Consider the following 21,133-nt stretch of genomic DNA (forward strand, 5'->3'; position numbering starts at 1 on the left):
TCTACTTTTCTCTTTTCTTTTGCACAGTATCAATATCCATCATCTAGTTCCTCTAGTCACAGCTCTGTACTAATGTACCTTGAGGTTTCAAAGAGAGTTGGTTACTGTAATGCTGTTTATAGCTATTTCTGTCTCCCTGCTCGAGTCTACAAGATTATTTAAAAGAAAAGTGTGGTCAGTACGTAAGATCTACTAAATACACAGAACTTTCTCTTCTTCCTGCTCTTTACTATTGCTCTGTGGCTTCAGGCATATAGTTGAAAACTATTTTGAGAGCCTTACACATTTATGTTCTTGAGGGATGATTCAACAAAAAATGTTACCTCAACAAATCTAGTAAACATAAAAAGTAAGTGGAAATTTATTACCCCCAAGCCTTTTAAAAAAGAAACCTTCCTCAACTTGTATCAGAACAACTGAGATTAAGGAATATGCAGAAATTAATTTTTTTTGTTATGCAAAACTCCCCCTTTTTAAATAACTAACCCCACTACCTCTTTACAGTTAAGTCAAATATCTAACATCCATACACTTGGCTCCCACTTCTGTGGTTTAGACACTGTAGGTGTTTCACTTTAGATGTTTCAGAACTGTGTATTAATGGTGACGATATTGAGATTTTGTTACACACACACACAAAAAAAAATCAAGTCTTGCTGATGCTGCAATTTTGTCTTAAAGTAAATCCCCTTGATTACCTTTTTTCCCCTGCAGCAATCTTTATTTCCCTAGCTGCCAATATTAGGATAAGTACACAATTTCAGCACGCATGAGGAGAAGAAAATACAGTACAACCTGCTCATTATAAGCACTGTAAGGGAACTCTCAGTGCTCTGCATGGTGCAAACTGCAGTCCTGTTACAATGAGGCTTTGTATGTAATAAAATAACTTCATGGAGTAAAGACACTTCAAGAGAGTCTGCTAATGCTGCAGGTTTGTTGGTGATCCCTTGGTGGTCGCCACTTTCTGCTGCTGGTCACGGGCAGCAACGCAGAGGCCCCATCTGACCAAGCTGGAGGACTCTCAGCATGGGTTTTATAGCACAAAGATATGATTTAATGCAGCTTTCTTCTTTCTGACTGCAGAGGGCTAGAAGAGGATGCCAGTGTAGGATGCAGTATGCATACACATGTATGTTCCGAGTTTAATAAAGCCCTTTCTGGTGTTTTCCTCCTCCTTCTTTGGATCTTTCCTTGCAGTTCAAAAGTAGAGAGGTCAATGACCATGTAGCAGGTACTGCTGTCAGTCAGATTCTGACTTGTCATTAGATTTGGATGATTTATGCTTCCTCTTTTTCTTCTTCTTCTTTTCTTTCTTTTTCTTTTCCTTTTTTCTCTTTTTCTTCTTGTGTTTATGTTCTGAGGAAGTGGAGCTGCTGCCATCTTCATCATCCTCATCGCTGTCATCACTGCTATCAGATTCTGAGGTAGAGTCCTCCAGGAGCTGCTTCAGTTGCTGTATCCTGAGTTTAAAATATGTGAATGAGAATCCTTTCTGGCTCTTTTCTACCTCTAGTAATTTATCCAAGCTTTCATCTTTCCTTCCTGCCTTGAGGAATGGAAGCTGCAGGCAAAGGGCAGGGGAACACTTCCTCTTTTGCTTAATTACACTCTTGTTACAGACAATAAAAGCAACTCCTTTGAGACAAGCAGACGTTCTGCTTTCAGGGACTTCCCATCCCATTGGATAGGAAAGATAGACCAGCTTATTGGCTTATTTATCTGTGCAAATAATAAGGCAACAGCTATCATCAGCCCACCTGGTGATAAATTCTATGCTTATCCCTACAGAGGATTAGGATATTATGACATTCACTGCCCTGCTGATCTAGAGAGGATGTCAGCAAAGCTGATAGAGTAGGCTCTACTCTGGATGGAGAAGTATTTTTGAAAGGCACTCTTCCTTTGAACTTTCAAGGATTACTGGCAAACAGGCACTAAGTATTATGCATTAGTCTGTCAACATAAAGAAATGCCATTAAAAATGTTCTGAGCTAAAAGTAAGCTTCTATAAAAAGGTCACCTATACATTAGTGCTGTATTACCAAAATAAAAACTAAATTGGAAGTGCAGTTTACTACAGACACACTCACCTCTTTTCTTTTTCATGACGCTTATTTTCCCTTATTATATCATACATTGGATCTTCATGTGCCTTTAAAATTGAAAACAGGAAATACAATGTTATCACCAATGGTTTTATTTCCTAAAAAAATAAACCAAAGCAACCAAATGCAAGAGGCTTTTATCAAAAGATGGAATATGCTTAGCAAGCTCTTAATTCACTGTCAGACTCAGCACTGTTCACCTAAGCTCGTGTATTTGCTTTGGAGAAAGGTTATCTAGCTACACCTCCAAAGAAGGGGACTCTCCTTATGTCCCCTACCACTCCAGTCACAGCCAACTATGAGAATCCCATACACAATCTGTGGGAATAGCAAGACGCAGATGGAATGCTCAAGTTCAAAATAATGAGCTGTACCCTTATGGTACATTTAAAAAATTTGGATATGAACAAACAGGAATACAGGAGCAAGAAATGTAAGACACATGGATAATGAAGTTGGAGTGGTCTTATTATGTTATGCACTACCATTACTGGTTCTTAAATCAAATCAAATGGGCATTGCAGCAAAAGATAGCTGTGAAGGAAGACAGCAAATAAACTTTCAGACATTTAAGGTAGGTTCATGCCATGCAAGAATGCAGAAAAAAGGTGGGGTGTTAGTTTCTCTTGGAAGATTAAACAAACAAGTCCAACAAAGAGGAGAGACAGCAGATGCTGACCAGAGGCAGGAATTGAAATACCAGGAGCAAAGAAAAGATGTTGGGAATGCACCATGAAGGGCCTTGGGCGTACAACAGGAGTTTGATGCAACAAAGCAGCCCAAGGGAAAATGAAGAATAGAGACACTCTGGTCATGGGAAAGGGCTAAAAATACTTTTTGCAGTTGCATACAATCAGTACAAATCAGAATGTGGACAGACTAAGCCAAGATTACATTTTTCAAGGACAGAAATGAGGACATAAGACATGAAGTGATGACAGCTTGAAATATAGGTTAATGATGTACAGCAACAGAAATAGTTAGAGAGATCACACAGGAAGAATCCGCAGAACTGAAATGTAGCTACATGTAGCAAGAGATCAGACTTGGAGACAATGACTGGATTACAGACCTACACAACAGCATTCATGATGTGGTTGTTCACAGCAACAGCAGAAGGCTTGAGGCAGCTGCAATGTGGGCAGCTCAAGCTTGACTAAACATTTTTTGTTATGTTGACATTTTAATCACAAAAAAAAAATACAATGGTTGAAACAGGTTCTTGAAGATTTCAAATTTATATGTAAAAATTAGTAATTTTCCTCTTGAAGAGTAGATTTTCTGCAAAGTAGTCAAACATCCAACCACATCTGTAGCTTTTTCTTTATTAGGAGATTTTCAGCATCTGTATTATACTAGAGACAGAGGAAAAGTCCTTAATAAAGCATCATCTAACAGGCTTATCTTCAGTTGCAGGATTATACATTATCAGTACTAAAAAATACAAACAGTAATACTACAATATTGGTACTCACTACTCTAAATTGTTCCAATTTCTGATTGCCTTTAATAAAGAATGGGCATTCCTTATCTCCTGTTCTGTGTCCATAACGTTTACACCTCCAACCTTAAAAAAAAAAAAAAAAAAAAAAAAAAAAAAAAAAAGCAGTGAATTGCACCTCTGAGACAGAGAGAAGCATAAAAAGCCAAAACCACATTTCTACAAAATATTTTCAATCTGTTGGAAAAAACAGAGAAATACAACTAGTATGTTGCTGAATGTAATGTCCATAAAATACAAGGCTTTACAGCCTTCAAGATACTGGTTGCTTTTTTATCAATATGATGTCAATCTACCTGGACTTCATCATCTGTCCACCAGACATTCTGCCCTCCCCCAGCGTAAATGGATGGATATATGAGGGTCCAATGACATCTGGAATATTTTCAGCCTTACACTGCATAACTTTAACTTCTTTTCCCAAAGGCATCCACAGCCCTTTTGTTGGGGCATGTGCCAGGAATTCTCGTGCGCTTTCATTGCCTGGTACATCAGGTATGCAGTCTTCTGGTTTTGTTTCATTCTCCTAAAAAAACAAGAGGAAAGATAAGGAAAATAAAATAACTTCCTTTTTTTTAACTTTTCAAGAATTAATACTTCAAGTGTAGAGACCTTTACTTAACAGGAAACAAATTTCCCCCATTACCTTTTAACCTTGTAACACACAAAAGATCTAGAATACTTGACCTTTTGTTTTTTTCTCACCCTTGAATTTTGCAGCCAGAACTTTGCTGCCCGGGAATTTCATTCCTTCCCATCCATTTTAGTAATTTATTTAAATAAATAACAGAAATGAAAACTTAACACAAAGCAGAGACTTTGTTATCTTCTTCCTGCTAGTAAGACATAACAATTACAGGAAAGCCTTAACAACACAGAGCAGTTACTTTTCAGGCTAAAAGCATTGCATTATGGCTTAGCTATATAAATTTGGCAAAAATAATGATCAAGATGAAAGAATTATTTTGGCCTAAGCAATAGTGAAGAATCCTGAAAAGATGTCATTCAAACTGAAAATCTGTTTTCCATAAATGGCTCCCCTCTATCTACACTATTAAATGCTGCACAAAGTGTGCAGGGAGATGATGAAAGACCTGATCTCCTTCTATCTGATTCTGGGCATTTCACTCTGGATCACCAAGACAACGTGGTCAGCTTGTAATGATTCTCTGAGTGTTTCCTGGGAAGCACTTACTTCTCTCTGTAATTTATGTAAGTAACACAGACACTTAAAGAACATGTTTTGTGAAAATCCCTCATAATCCTAAAAAATTACTGCTATTACCAACCTTAATTAGCCCAGGGGGAGGTTTCTCATAGCTGAAAAGCAATAGAAATATTGTTACTCTGCAGCTTAGCACAGACAACTAAATTGAAAAAATACAGTTTTTCAGTGGCATTGAGTTCACATTTTCTCTTAAATTTTACCCTATAACTAATAAGCAGAACATGGATACAGCAAGCTGAGAGACAGCATTGATCATATTAGTACATGTCTCTTCCCAACATCCTTCAGATTCATATTCTTGTGGGAGCACAACTATGTCCTGGGAATATGTGGTATATTTCATTTAGCTTCAGTTACCACACATTCATAATTCTCTCCTCTTTTTCTGCTGCACCCCTCCCCAAGGTCTCCAAACTTCTTTACTCCAGCACTGCTGAATCACAGACACAGTCAGCTCAAAATGTCAAGTCAGACTGTTCCTTACACCTAGCTTTGCCAGCGAAACCTAATACATAATAATTTTATTATCCTCTGTATACTAAACCTAAAGACAGAGCCCTACTGACCAAAGTACCATATTTTCTGCAGCATTTATTTGGGGTTAGCAGTAGATAAAACATTTGTGAAAATGCAAGTAGCAAACAGGTACTACACAGAGCACAAAGCCACTGAGAAAATGCATGTGCTAAGGAGTTAAATGCCAAAGCAATACAAAATGGTCCTGGAGGTAAAGAACACACGTAACCTAGAAAGGTCTGTATAATTGAATTTGTATTGGGTTTTGCCCCACTCAAATCTCATCTGTATTTAAACAGATACACTGTTTCCTGTAAACTGCCGCTTTAGTGAAAGTGTAAAGTGATCTTAGAACAGAATGGGAATTTTTTTGGTTTTGTTTATCAATGGCACAAGAACAGCACTGTGCAAGCCCAGAGTCCCGAAACCTTCTGCTGTATGGAAGACTCTTTTCAACAGGACTTTCCAGACACTGTCCACATATTAACTCAGCAGGACACCAAACATCTGTACTGGTTGTGCATCATTTTAGGCCATAAGTTTGATGGCACAGACGATATTTCATTTGCTTAGCTGTGCACACACCCTCCCCCCCATACCTATAGGATTTCTAGCACGATCATACTAATACAATAAGAACAGCAGGGGAAAGGTGGCTAAAGTATGTTCACGCCATCTTTACAACCTCGGAGTGCTGTTTGGCGCATTTAATAACAAACTGATTTTCACTTCCACGCGGAAAAGAAAAAAAACCAAAATCATGTTCTTGTGTACCTTCTGACCTTTTTATTCCATCAAAACAATATTTCCTTTTCAGTGAAATAGCATAAACCTTTTACAGCACCTTTTAATCCCAATTTGTTTTCTTTCTTTCTTTTTTTTTAGTCCATTCTAGTGGAACAACCTCTGCTGCATCTCTCAGATTTGGGGGAACCCGGGGGAGCCCCTTCTGTGCCCCAAAAGCCCTTCATAAGTCACCAAGCAACTCTGCAGGTGGCCCCCAAGCCCTTCTGCCGACTCGCCCTTAAGGAAACAGGGGAAAAACAACCACCACCCCCCAAAACCCCCAAACCCCGCCCTGGGAGCGAGCCCCAAAGGCCGGCGGAGTGTGCTGAGGGCAGAGCCGGCGCGGGAGCCGCGGGCGGCCTCCCCTCCTTACAAAGACTCCAGGTGCTGGATCTTCTGGAGCTGCTGCGCCTCCTGCCTCTTCCGCTTCCTCTCGTGCCGCTCCTGGGTCCTGCCGCCGCTGCCCGCGGGCTCCGCATGGCTCCTGGCCCGCGCCTGGCTGCCCCTCGCCGCCTCCTCCTCCTCCGCCGCCTCCTCCCCGTCCTGCCCCTGCCCCCTGCGCGCCCGCTGGGCCATGGGCGCGGCGCCCGGAGCCGGCCCGGACGGCGGGGCCCCGGTGACACCCCCGGCCCGGCCCGCCCCGCCCTCCGCCTCCCGCTTCCGGCCGAGCCCCGACTTCCTGAGGCGGCCCCGCTCCCGCCCCTCAGGGCCCGCCGCCTTCCCGCTGCCCTCAGCGCCGCCTCAGCGCGCCCGGCGCCTCACCGGGGCTTGGGAGTAACCTCTGGGGCCTTGTGCCTTCAGAACACTGATAGTTAAAATTAGAAACAAACAAACAACAACAAACACCCCCCCCCAACCAACCAAATAAAAAACAACAACAACAACAACAACAACAAAACCAAAAAATCCCAAAGCAACAACAACAACAAAAAAACAAACGCCCCCCCAAAAACCAACAACGACAAAAAAAAACCCAACAAAAAAACCGCAACAAAAAACCCCAAAAAAACCCCCCAAAAACAACAACAACAAACAACCAAAAAAAACCACAAAAAAACCAAAAAAAACCCAACAAAAAAACCCCCCAAAACCCCCCAAAAACCCAAGAAAAAAACCCAAAGAAAACCCCAAAAAACCCAAAAACCCAACAAAAAACAACGAAAAAAGACCCCCCCCCCAAAAACCCCAAAAAAACCCCAAACAAACAAACAAAACAAAACAAACAAACAAAAAAAAAACCAACAAAAAAACCCCCACAAAAACAAAAACCCAATGTCCCAGTCATTCCTCCCTGGCAGAATGGGTTCCCTCCAGCAATGGGTTCCCCAGCACAAGAAAGACATGGAAGTGTTGGAGCAAATTCAGAAGAGCCCCCCAAGTTGATCATAAGGATGGAGCGCTTCTCCTTTGAGGAAAGGCTGAGGGGATTTGGGTTGCTCAGCCTGGAGAAGGCTCTGGTATGACCTGACTGTGGCCTTCAGTACTTGAAGGGAGCTACAAGAAAGGTAGAGAGGGACTTTACACAAGGGTGTGTAGTGACAGGACAAAGGGGAGTGGATTAAAACTGAAGGAGAGTAGGTTTAGATTAGATGATGAGAAGAAATTCTGTACTGTGAGGGTGCTGAAGCATTTGCACAGGTTGCACAGAGAAATTGTGTCTGCCCCATTCCTGACAGTGTTCAAGGCCGGGTTTGATGGGGTTCAGAGCAATCTTGCCTAGTGGAAGGTGCCCCTGCCCATGTGAGGAGGGTGGATCGAGGTGGTCTTTAAGGTCTCTCCCAACTCAAAGCCTTCTGTGATTCACAGACCAGGACTGAGAGGTGTATGGATACACATGGGGGAATAGGGCAGTGGGTTGGCCATGAAGTGTCAGGGAGCCGGTGTCCCCAGGGTGGAGGGAAGGCTGCAGGAGCTGCTTCCCTCCCCAAGTTGAGGATGCAGCTGAGAGGCCTCTGAGGTTGGGGAAAGGGGCTGGGTATGCAGGGAGGGCCCCATCATAGTGCCCACTGGGCATTCTTTACTGTGAGGGTGGCAAGGTACTGGAACAGGTTGCCCAGGGAAATTGTGGATGCGACATTCCTAGGAGTGCCCAAAGCCAGGCTGGATGGAGCACTGAGCAACCTGGTCTGGTGAAAAGTGTCACTGCCAGTGGCAAGGGAGTTGGAACTAGATGATCTTAAAGGTCCTGTCCAACCAAAACCATTCTATGGTTCTGTGCTTGCCAGTGACCAAAATACCTGTGCCTGGAGGGAGGAGATGTCAGCATTCAAACCAAAACCCAGAGTTGAGTTTGGTCTTTCTTCCTTTTATTTTTTTTTTAATGGGTGGGTTGCTGCCTTGGTACATGTTGGTTATGAGGCAAGGTTCTAGCGCCAAAAAGTGTGTAAATAGAGACTTTATTTTGGAAGCAAACCCGGCAAGGTCTGGCTAGGGCCATGCTGCTGTGGTGGGACCTAGCTGACAAGCCAGGGCAGCCTCCTCTTCAGTATATGAGCACCACTGGAGAGGCAAATCTACCCCCAGCCTTTGCAGTTTCCTGCCTTGGCTGTGATTTCTCTATTGGAGGATGAGCAGTAGCAGTAGATTAGTACGGGGAAGGCAAAGTTTAAATTTCTACTTTTGTTTCATGCTGAAATTCAAGGGCACATGAGATTTTGGGAATTGCTTAAAAGCTGAGTGAAACATGGAAAATGTATCTTAAAGGTCCAGGAATTTAAGGTGGTTTTAACTGTGATCATTGTGGTGCTTCAAAAGTGCATATCAAAGGATGGTAATTGCCATTACAGCATCTATGATTTTGAAATGCAGTAAGACAAACATGGTCCTGAGAATGCCTATCGTTTACAAGGTAAAAAACAATCTTACACATTATTAAACAATGTGATATTATTAATCAAGCACTACTTTAATATTACTTTAGATTTTATTCTCATCTGGGATGAACATTCACATGTCATGTTTCTCACTTGCATTCAGCTAAGTGCTGCCATTGTAACTTCAGATCCCAGGAAACTATTTTTGTCCAATTAATTGTCACAGTCCTTTCCATGGCAAAAGGTGCTTATTTTAATATTTAAACAAAATAATCTAGCTTTTGCATGTCGTGACACTAATATACACTACTGATGAAGATTTCTATTTCATGCACCAAATTTATTAGGTTTACTGGCCCTGGAAAGAATGCAGCTGTCATTCTTCCACAGAACAACACTCAGCAGCAAAGCAACATAACCTTGCAGATACACTTATCAAAAGAACCCAACTCCTGCTCTACATAAACTAATTCCAACCTATCCATCTGGCTCAGATGTCATGAGATGGTGCATAAGTTGTGAGTAAACCGTTTTCATTAATTCCTTGGGTTTGTAGACAGCTTGTGTATTTTCCTTAGCAGTGGGCCTTTGGAGAGTAGCCTTTCCTTGGGCCTAAACTCAGAACAGGCTGAATTGCTGGCATGTCTTGAAAAGGCAGATCACTGTCGTCTCTGAATTTCTTGCTTTCAAGTGTTTAAGTCTTTGCAGCAGCTTCTCACGCTGCTTCATGTAAACAATATTGTATTCTTAGAAATTATCTCTATGTTTTGCATTCTTGTTCTCTAAGAGAGAACTTGACTGATGGTCATATTGACCAATGGAGTCAGGAGGTTGTAACCTCTTTGGGCCAATCTTGGCCCTCTGTACAAAATGTATATAAGCATATTAGAGTCAGATAAAAAAGAGCATTCCATGTTTAACCAAGCTGCTGCCTGCTGTCCTCTGTGAAACTCCGCTCCCACGTCACAACGTGTTGCCCCTCTAAAGGCGTGAGGTAACAGATCACAGCAGCTGACTTGAGGTGCAAAACTCCATTAAGACTTCTTGTCTAAAGGCTTAGAGGCAAAATCAGTTTATTTGCTAATCTGAGTTAAATATCTGTGTATGAGGCAAATGCAAGGTGATGTGGTTTAATGTAATCCACTGTGAAGCAGATGACTTGATGCTTGCTGGAGGCTAAGAGATTTGCTGCTGTGACACTCCTAGCATGTGGGAACATGTTAAATTGCAATCACTCCCTTACATGGTCATGTATTTTCAAGCAACAAGTGAGGTAGGAGAAATATTTTTAGGTGTTGCAATTGCATTTAAAATGTCTGAAAGAACTTAGATGAGAGACATTATCAATTTTTCACTCTATTTAGAGAAATGGCAATAGTTACTAACTCTTACCAATACTTAAGGACAAGCTGGACTGATGCCTACTAAATAGAGACTTTATGTTGGAAGCAAACTGAAGTGATATAATAGAGTTTTTTGCCCCCCCCCCCTTTAAGGCCAGTGTTGTTATTTTCAAGTACCTTTTTTACTTCACTTTTTCAAACCAACAGAGTAGTCAGACTCTGAAACAGCCTTCCAGCGTGACAGGACAGTGACAGAAAACCGAATATGATTCCAAGATGGAGTGTTTCCAGTTCATGAATGGTATTCTGTGGGAGAGGTGTGTGCAATAGCAAAAGAGACAGGAGTTCTCCAGAAACACTGCCAGTCTCGCTTTCATACACTCTTGACTGGCCTGACTTGGCTGAAGTAAGGAGACTTCTGCCAGTTTGGAGAAGGTAAGGGCCTGGCTTAGATGACCTCAGATTCAATGACTTCAGCCTTCACAGAATAATTGGCACAAATTCAGGAACTAAGTGCATGGTCTCAACAGAAGTGTGGGGTTCCAATGGAGGCAGAAGGACAGATCATAGTATATATAATCCCCTTCTTACTGTTAAGTCAATGGGATCTTGGCTATTTTCTTTGTATCCCAGTGGCTTGGACTCCCAGGCTATAAATTCTTATCAGATCAGGACATTTGGATGTCATTTTTACTGCGATAACTTAACGGGGCACATTGGTGGTAAAATTCGATAGGTACATAAATCCATCCAGACACAGTGGTTTAAATGTGATCTTCAGTTTGATACAAATAATTTTCAGTGCATTTTCTCATCTGTCTTGGAAATGAACTTTATCACTTTATTACTCACCTTAGAAGAACCAAGGTGAGGCTTTTTTAGTGAGAGGAGATTATATAAAGCCGCAGGTAGCTCTGAAGTTTCTTTTTTTCCTCCTTTGCTGAGAAGAAACCCTGGATTCCTGTGTTGCACACTTACCCAAGAAAGCAATTGTTTTCATATCAGTCCTTAGAAAGGATCAAAACAAAATTAATTGTGAAAGGGAGGGAGTAGAAAAAAATTGTTACTTTCATTTCTATTTATTCTGAAGTTTCTCAGTATCTGTAAATTGCTTAAATCCATTCTATTTAAAGAGTTTATATTAACTGAGGATCTGGTATTAGAAGGGTATTTATTTGAAATTGTGGGGTGAGTTTTTTTTCCTTTATATGAATGTAGTGCTTCAGCCATTTCAAGAAGTTAATTTTTTGGGGAAATGCTGTCCTACAACTGGTGTCATGGCACTGTAATTCCAGCTTCATCCAAACATCTAAGCAGAAACATTAATTGCTGTTGCAATGTGAAATATCCGAAAAGCCATTATTTTTCATGGTACCCACTACAACTTTATAATGTTTCAGCTAGAAGCAATAATACTGGCACCAAATTAATTTACATCTATATCATCCCATGGGCATCAGTATTCCTGAGAGAGTGTAGCCCTGGCAGAATGTCAGCCAGCCAGTCTGTTTTTTCTCCATTTTTGGCTGGCTAGAGCTTTGGGCCAGGATCTGTTTCTGATTATGTGTAAGATATTACGCATGAGAGAGGAATCCAGAACCCGTGTTAGGCTTCATGGGAAGTTAAGCACCTCCTAATGGGATCCAGAAGAAGCAGATCTGAGCAGGCTGAGCAGAGCACAGTCTGAATCCAGCATGGCCAGCCCATGGCTGCCTGGAGCTAGATGGAGACATTCAGAACAGAGCGACTCTAAGCTCTGGGCTACTTCTGACCACAGGGAAGGCAGCCTCAGAACAGCAGTGGCCCTTTAACCACTTGGGAACCTCAGCTATTAGGAGAGGTGCTGACATCCTTCCTTGCAGAGAAAAGTTTTGTCTGAAATGGAAATGCTGGGAGTTTCTTTTGATACTAGTTTAGCAATTAGAAAATTTGGTTCCCTCCTTGGTCGGGGTATTCAGTGCTGGGAGGTTCTGTGTCACTGGGATAAAATACCCCCTAAGTGTCATGCTAACAGCTACCTCAGTGGGGGCCATCCACCTTTTATATTGCACTCTTTGGAACAGTAGAGAAAAACATTTGAGATCCATGGGGCCAGAAAGACAAGTGTATTTGAATTTAGCTGTGAGTACACTAAGAGGAGTGCCCATCCAACAATGAAAACTTCTTTCTGTGAGATAGAAAATCAATACCCTAAGCAAGGACCAAAGCCCTGTTCTTCCCTGTTTAACACCATTGCACCAAGTGACAGTGTTGTGCTCCTAGTTGCTGTTTCTCAAATTAGTCTCATATTTACAATGATACTGCTCAGCAGTGAAGTGTTCCTGCACATCCGAACCTTTACTGTGGTGTTTGCTGCCATATGTCATCACATAAAAGGAATGAGTGAGTGGTATGATCCAGTTATTGAGAGATGCCTCACCAGAATGTAGGAACCAGCCTTGCCTCCATTAGGCTTGGAATTAGCACCTTCCTGCTGTAAATTCTTCTCTTCTGTGCTTATCTTGAGTTCTTGATGTGGTGGTTTATCTTGTAGCAAGTTCCTTCTGAGGCCTTGACAGTGTTTGAGACAGGCAATTGTGATCTCAAAGCCTCTTACAGGCAGCAAATGTCTGAGAGAACATGATGGCCACAGCTGCATTTTGTACAGTCCTGATCCTGTTGGTATTTGGTATTATCTGTACAAGTCCACAAGGATAATAAGCCTTTTAGGAAAATTGGGCAGAAGAACATCAAGCTTCCACCAAAGCTGGATTCAAACAAAGCACAGGTGTGAACTAAGAATTGAATTGTTTTTTTCTATAAAGACTAGCTTACTATGTAGTTTATTCAAAAATGTGCTCTTGCAGGGAAGTTTTATAGTTAAGCAAGGAATCATCTCTGGAAATTAGTTGAGCAAAGTGATTTGAACGGCTGTTTTAGTTTGAAGTCCCTTGAGCAGATACATCCCATTTTAATCACTCAAGTATTTTTATTGGATCTATCCCAAAGTCTGATAAGCTGAAACTTAAAAGAGGAATGTTTGTCTTTCTTTTTGTAAATTCTGTCCGCCAAAGCTTTGGTAGGTGATTGTATCAATGAACTCCTTCTGTGGAGATACCATCTTATTTATCACTTGGAGTTTGTAAAGTCACCAGTTCCATCAGAAGTGTAATGCACACCAGAAGTGTAATGCATACCATCTTTTGAAGCCACCACATAATGAAAATAACCTTTCTTTAATCTTTCTTCACAATTTTAATTCAAGACATGGAATTTTAATGAAAGACATGGAATCGTTGAATAACTTGTATTTTTCATTAGTTTCTTCCTTTTTCCCCCTGGTCTTTATAAATAAATACAAATAATTATATGTAGTCCCGACATTTTGCTTTGTGCCATTTGCTTTTTTATTTTTTTATTTTTTTTTTTTTTTTTTTTTTTTTTTTTTTTATTATTATTATTATTTTTATTTTTTTTTTTCAGGAAGAAAAGAATTGTCATATTTGACAAGTGTATATTTGTGTGGTACATTCATGATAAAGCATTGTACTTCTGTGTGTACACTGACATTGAATCATGGAATCATTACTGTTGGAAAGACCTCCAGGATTATTGAGTCCAACCTTAGACTGATCACAGCCTTGTCAGCTAGACCAGAGGACTAAGTGCCATGTCCACTTGTTTCTTGTACATCTCCTGGCATGGTGACTCCACTACCTCCCTGGGCAGCCCATTCCAATGCCTGACCTCCCTTCCAGTCAAGAAATTCTTCCTGATGTCCATGTGGAAACTCCCCTGCCACAGCTTGTTGCTGTGTTCTCTCATTCTATCACTTGTTGCCTGGGAGAAGAGACCAATCACCACCTTGTTACAACCTTCTTTCAGGTACATGTAGAGAGCAACATGTTGTCTCTTCTGCTAATGGAGAGCCCCAAGCACATCATTACAGAAGCAAAGTTTTATTTACCTTCAAGGGACTTTATCTGAGTAAGGACTGATTCCATTTGGGAACTGTGTGAGCAGTCAGAGCACTCAGATGCTAAATGGCACGTTATATAACAGTAGGGAAGGGAGATTTTGGCTGACAACCCTTGGACAGTCTCCCAACTTCTTACAAAACATACCATCCTTTGTGGGATCACTTGTGCCCAAGCTGAGTGGCCAGGACTTTGGTTTTACAAGGAACAGCCAAATGCAATGAAATCCATAATTCTTTCTTTATCTGTTTTTTTTTAACAGATGAGAGTTTGAGTCAGGATTGCTGTAATTTGAACCCCTTATTAGGGGGATGATAATTATTCCAGATTGAATGTTTCTCTTTTATTAAATATATGTATATACACATATATAATTTTATATATATATACACTGCTTTTTAACCCCTAATAATTACAGTCTTACTGTCATCAAAATTGGCAGGAGTTTTGCTACTGACTAAGTAAGAATCAAGGCTAGATTCTTCACCCAGTAGCCAGTTGGGGTTTGGGTTTTTTTCACAGCTGCAGGAAATTCCTCCTTCTGAGCTTTGGCTATATTTTCAAATCAGTGATTGGTTTACAAGAGCTTTTTCCTTGCAAAAGCAGATTCCTTTCCTGAATTTTGTCTCTATAATATAGTGACTGATAAAACAGTTCCCGTTTAAACGATGCCCAGTGTATCAAGTAAAATAGGCATCTTCAGTGCCAGCATCTGTCCTTGGTATGTCCCCTCTGAGCTGCCAACTTTCCAGTGGAACCTAAAAATGCTCCAGTGCTTACTAATGGGTTACAGAAACTGCAGAAATAAAGTGATGAAAAATACAATCTAAAAAAAAGTTGAAGGCAAAGATTCTTGGTTCTGCTTGCCACCTCTATTAAATGGGAAGATGACTTTCTCTTGTTACAGTAGCTGATCTGTTCGTTCCATGCAAAGCAGCTGTTCCCACTTAACAGTAGTTTTTTTTCAAAACTATCCAAAATTCACAGCTCTTTAGCTTAACATACTTCCCATATGTCCATTCACCAACACCTTTCTAGGTAACTGAAGTGAAAGGAATAGAAACTCACAGTTCTAGAGCTCCTTCTTTTCCTGCACATCCCAAGGGTAATATTGAAAGAGTAGTGTAGCACTGGCACAGCAATGAAGGAAGGATTAATTAAGCAAGTTCACCTAGTAGTGTCTCTGACAGGAATGAGAAAAGAATTCTCCTACGGGACAGTTGAAACTCATGCCAAACACACAAAAATAATGTTTTCCAATGGTGGGCTAGGAATCTCTATGTTTCTATTCCATTATGCTAGTTTTGCTATGAATGACATCCAGGAACACTCCCTCGTAGTTACTTTTGCTTGAAAGCTATTGCCATCTGTAGTTATATAGATATAGAAATGGATAGATAAATATATCATTATAGATAGAGAAAAACACATTCTTTCCTACTCCACTCTGTATCTAGGCAGATTTCAGCATGGCCTGCGCTTCTATTTGTCATTTGTGGAGTGTGCAAAATAAAAAAACAAAAAAACCCCACAACTAATTTAGCATCCTCTAACAGGGCTTTCTCCTGCCAGCCTTTCACGATGCTTTTTTTGGTCATGCTTGAATAAACTAAGAAATGAGAGGTGTTCTGCCCAGTTATAAAGTAATTTTAATAAAATACCAGTGTTCTTGCCAAAACATGTAGATGTTGGCTACAGGTGGTTAGGCTGTGTTCATAAAACATTAGTTAAGCTATCTGGAAACCACAGCTTGGAGGCTGTAGATTAAAAAAACAGGGTGTTTTGGGTCTCCCAAATGCAAGTACAAGATAAGAAAATTCAAACAGAGGATGGTAATAGAGGCCTCAGAACCACAACACACCCACAGACTGTCGACCACAGATCACTAAAGAAATGAAGCCTCAGAAGTTGAGTCGATAGATTTTGTGGTTTGCCTGTAATATAGGTAAGGCCTATAACCTGCAGTAAAGTGTGATGTAACACTGAACAATAAGAGCCAACAAGAAAGGAGCAAAATTGACAGACTCGTAGCAAACATGAAAAATGACCCCAAGCAGACCTTGAGCAAGGAGGTGAAAATGCACATCATTTTCCTAGCAAAGAGGAAGAAGAAATCATAAATATTAGCACTGTAATCAAGGCAAAGAACAGGATGCTGACAACTTACTACAGCCAGCCCCTGCTTTTCCTAAAGCCTGATTTTATTGACTTTTAAACCCAGTGGAAAGGGAAACATGAGACCAGAGAAAGGCATAGGTAATATGTGCATAGTAGTTCTAATTATCATTATTGAATTAGCCTCAATTATTAGCTGATTTGGACAATAAATCTTAGCATAACTGTAGTCAGACTAATAATAACAACTCTTTTATTTGGTAAGATTTTAATTCTTGGCTTTATGTTTATGGAGTGTTTCTTTAATCCACTTAGATTGCATGGGATGTTTGGTCTGAACCATAAGGACATACAGATAAAACTTGGCTGGAATAATTAGTGGAGAAGGGAGGCAACAAAGCCTGTGACCTGTGCTGCAACAACCCAGCAAACCAAGAATGGGTTCAGAACGTGCCCAGCACTCAGAATGATCTTACCAGCTCTATGCAAACACCTAAGGATCATTGCATAATGTAAAAGTTCCCAATTTTGTGAGCCTGGGCCTAAAACTGTTCTTTAGTACACAGATCAGATGGCTAGAAAAGTTATTGGAATGCCACTCTGAAGTTGCTCTAGAGATGGACTCTTCTGTTAAAAACTCACAGATGCAGTAAATGTCCAATAAATCTGTGTGAATCTGCTTCCAAAAGAATGCTGACATTTCTAGTAAAAGTGAAGTGTTAGGAGTCGATGTTTGAATACATGATTCTTTCCCTCTTGAGATGCAGAATATTAATAAAATTCACACAAGAGTCACAAAATGCTTACTAATTAGGAGAGAAGATTGCTGCAATATTCTTGCACTGGACTTCTGGTAAGCACCTGCCTTAATGCTTACACACACACACTAATAAGAACCAGTGAGCGCTATTTTGTAAAACCTAGGAACTTCAGGCAATTCCCAGGGGATTCACATATGAATATTAATGAAGGAGGGGAAAAATAACAAGGTGTTCTGTTTCCAGTTTGCTTAAGCAATGGCCTCTAGCAGCTACAGCCCTGGTATGCAGAGACTGACCTTACTTGCCTCTTTACCAATCACTTCTGCAAATAATCCTTTTACCCAAGACATGCAAAGTGTGCCTTGTGGTGTGCTCATTTCAAAATACAAGCAGGCTGTACCCCTGGTGGAACAGATAGCTTTACATTTCAGGAAAGTTTGCATAGTTTGTTTTGTGCCAGGCTGCTTGCAGATGAACCATTTTCTCTTCTCCTCCCAACACATGCAGCTTTCAGAAGGCATTTTATATGGAAAATTCTATAGGAAGGGGATGGGTGGATGTGGGGGTGGGGTGGAGGTTAGACTGGAGCTTGGTAAAAGAGTTCTGTCTTTCTGAGCAGGAGTCATAGTCCACACCTAATCTGCAAACCGACTTTATTAAGGCAGCTTTGTTTAAAAGAATGTCGGAACAAAACATTATTATTTTTTAATTATAGAGCCACAGCAGTTCTAGCAGACAGAGTACAGATCAGGCATGGTAAAACTTATGCATGATAAGTTAATTATCCAATTGTGACCGTTTGCTTTTCAGACCTTAGTGTCTGTCATGCTTCTTGAGAAGTGTTTTAGTCTTCAAATAAGTACATAATGCTTCTGCCTTCCCTTTTGACTGAGTGAAGACCCTTTATAATAGGCAAACTATCAGTGATTGTTTAATTGTTTTTAATGCATTTAAGGAAACCAGCGTGACCCTTGTTGCAGGAACCACCTCTTTCTGCACAGTTTGAGCAACACAATTCTGAGATTGTTCATGCTGCACATGAAGGTTCAGTGAGACTCACTGTTTTGCATTTTGTATAGCAGAAGGCTGCAGTTAAGCCTTTTTTTTTTTTTTTTTTTTTTTTTTTTTTTTTTTTTTTTTTGGTGCAGTTTCCTAGATCCTTTCCATTGCAGATGCAAACCCTCATTCATTGGGAATTTAGGCCAGTGGACAGCAGGCTTCCTTGCCACTTCTGCACTGTAGCAATCCACAGACCAAAACCCTGTTGTTTAACTACACGTATCCTTTAGGAATAGCAGTCTGTTGTATCCGTTAGGAAAATTCAAGTCTTTCTGCAGTTTAGTAGAAGCAGTCTATTGTTTCTAAACCATTCTCTGACTTTGTGGGTACCTGCAATATATTTAGAATGTGCTTAGTTTAGGTGAGTTTTAATAATTTGTTATCCAACATATTTCTCATTTTGTCATCAGCTACTCATGTTACATTTGGTATGTCCCTTCTAACCAGATTTTTTAAATTTTAGCCCCTCCATTGATTAAGTTTTCTGAAAATCTGGTTACTGATTTTCATACTTACTTTGAAAGGGTGGGTTTTAACCTCTGTGGTCTCTACTTTCAAGGGTATTTAGTTCTGAACACCCTTTCCTTTTTTGTGAGATGAGGGTGAAGGCATTTTGTTGGAAATACACATATATATATATATATATATATATATATATCTTGCCTGATAAATGCATGAGCATTGAATGGAAATCGGTAACGTTAAAATATATACAGTTGTGAGAAATGGTAGGAAAAGCCGGATGCATAGGTTAGTTTTTCTGCAGTTTTACACTGGTACGTCCACACTGAGGCCAACACCAGTGCTCTAGGGTAATTAGGAAATAGTTTTGCCCAGAGTTGGCATGCTACAGTTATTTGTTTGTTTCTAGTAGAGCGCAAACTACAACAGTTGCAGTGCAAACACAAAAGAAGGCGTGACTGATGCCTCGGAAGTGTGCGATCCGGGCCTATGCTTTGGACAGCCGTTTGCCTTACAAACAATAGCAGTGCTGGTGGAAGACAACAGTCAAGTGTAATTTATCCTCGTGTTTGGCTGTTGGGAGCCACTGCCTCATCTCTGGTGGCAGCAGCCTTTTGTAAGGGCTGTCTAACTGGTTTCCGCCAAAGAGAGCCAGGCTTGCTAAATCACTTGGATACTAATTTAGCTTGGCACATGTGGAATGACAGGCTATTCATAAGCACTAATTAAGACAGCTCTGTTGGTTTATCTCATTATGCTGCGACGTCCAGCAAAGGAATTGCTGAGTACCTACGATAAGTGAGACCCTCCTGGCAGGGCAGGGGCTGCGGGAGAGCACTGGTTCACAGAGCTACCCTCTGTCTGACTTTCCTTAGAACATCCATAGTAGGTGGAGTAGAGAGAAACTGAAGATGGGTTGGAGAGAGTGACGTGTATCTTGGTATCAGAAATTTAAAGTATATCCATTTCTCTGAAAGTTCACTGCTAAACCACTACCAGTATTAAATCAGGATGAAAGCTGAGTGTTAAATAGACTGTGGAGTGGTTGAACTGTCCAGCATGACTCTCTGTGAAGAGTGAAAAGCTCCATGTCACAGTATTTCTCATGACTCACCAAGGAAGAAAGAAGCCCAAGTCACCTGGATCACGTTGGTCACCAAAGGCATTTAGGGTCATGTCAGTCTCTTGTGACTCACACCACTGACATAAATTACATGCAATTAAATAATTTGGGACTGAATTTATATTACAATATTTTGGGTGCAGAGGTATTTCAGGTTCCAGATGCTCTGGAATAATCATGTAGCTGTATAAAATAGAAATAGTATTTCTTCAAAATCCTGTTTACTAAAACCAGTACTTACTGAGAATGTTTTGTAGTTATAGTTTAGCCATATTTCATCATTAAAACCAGTGTTTCTATTGTTGTTTCAAAATATCTGAAGAACTCTACAACCTTTACAGATCTTTAGAAGCAGAAGCTTTTAAATTACAATTAGCATTTTTTCCTTTCTTCAAATACAGTTCAGCAGTGAGAGCACAATGTTTTTTTCACATTAGTTGTAACCCAAAACTATTCTCCAAGAAGCTCCTTAGGATTTTGAAAGAGAGTACATACTAAAGTGAGCAGCTGTGGAAAACTGCAAAAGATAAAAATAATTAATTTAGAGTCCTTTGTCACAATCCCCCAGTAGATTATACAGCCAAAACTAGCAGTATATCTTGATCTTTATGAATATTACCTACCTATTAAAAGCAGATAGATGTTTTTTAAAACTGGACTTCATATCAGTTTAAGCTGTGATTTCATTGTTCTCACTTTTTTTACTTCTAGTATCTTAATTATCTCTACCTGCCATAATTTCAAGGTATTTGCAAGCTGCAGCATTCAACATACTCTTTCTAAGAAAAAAAGGATTACCTCTGTTTTCCTTGATCTATAAGTGATAGAGTATTTAGAAAACGTTGCAAATCCTCTGTGGTTTTCTGTCTCAGTATGCTTTTTAGAAAACCTCTGGATCAAAGCACAATGCATACATACTTGAGGGCATCCAGGGACTGAACCTTTGGGCCTGTAATCTTAGCTGTGAGAGGGGTAATTGACAACAGTCAGTGGTTAAGTAGTGAGCAAATCCAAAAGCTACTCAGCAGAACGTTTCACTAGTCACAACTCCTCCTGTGTTTATGTGACCAAATGTGTTGCAAACATTTTCATTTACATTAGACCCACCATCTCATGACTGCCTGGTGCTTGGCTTCAAGCACATTCCAAGAAGTAGGGCAGCATCTCAAGTTACAAACCAGTGGGATCTTGCCTACCTCAGACTCAAGCTGAGGCTTTATTTCTTTTTCCCAAGTTACCATAAATTAATCTTTAATTGAAGCGACTCATCAACATGCTCCTCAGCTTTCTTCAGTCTTTCTGAGACATGATTTGAATCAATTAGTGTATGAAGGAATTTTCTTATCTACCTTCTTGGAATTT

General features: G+C 40.4%; 1 protein-coding gene across 1 annotated transcript; it reads right to left on the minus strand.

Annotated features, from left to right (window-relative positions):
• Nucleotides 1-646: 646 nt before the first annotated feature.
• Nucleotides 647-6,890, minus strand: RP9 (RP9 pre-mRNA splicing factor). The gene is made up of 6 exons (XM_083863477.1): nt 6,513-6,890; nt 4,899-4,929; nt 4,006-4,135; nt 3,584-3,675; nt 2,094-2,155; nt 647-1,463 (listed from the first exon to the last, which is right to left on the minus strand). The coding sequence occupies exons 1-6, from the start codon at nt 6,713-6,715 to the stop codon at nt 1,244-1,246; spliced, it is 738 nt and encodes a 245-aa protein (XP_083719603.1). The 5' UTR covers nt 6,716-6,890; the 3' UTR covers nt 647-1,243.
• Nucleotides 6,891-21,133: the final 14,243 nt, after the last annotated feature.

This window comes from Zosterops lateralis (assembly GCF_965231275.1).
Source record: "Zosterops lateralis genome assembly, chromosome: 1".
Classification (NCBI taxonomy): Eukaryota; Metazoa; Chordata; class Aves; order Passeriformes; family Zosteropidae; genus Zosterops; species Zosterops lateralis.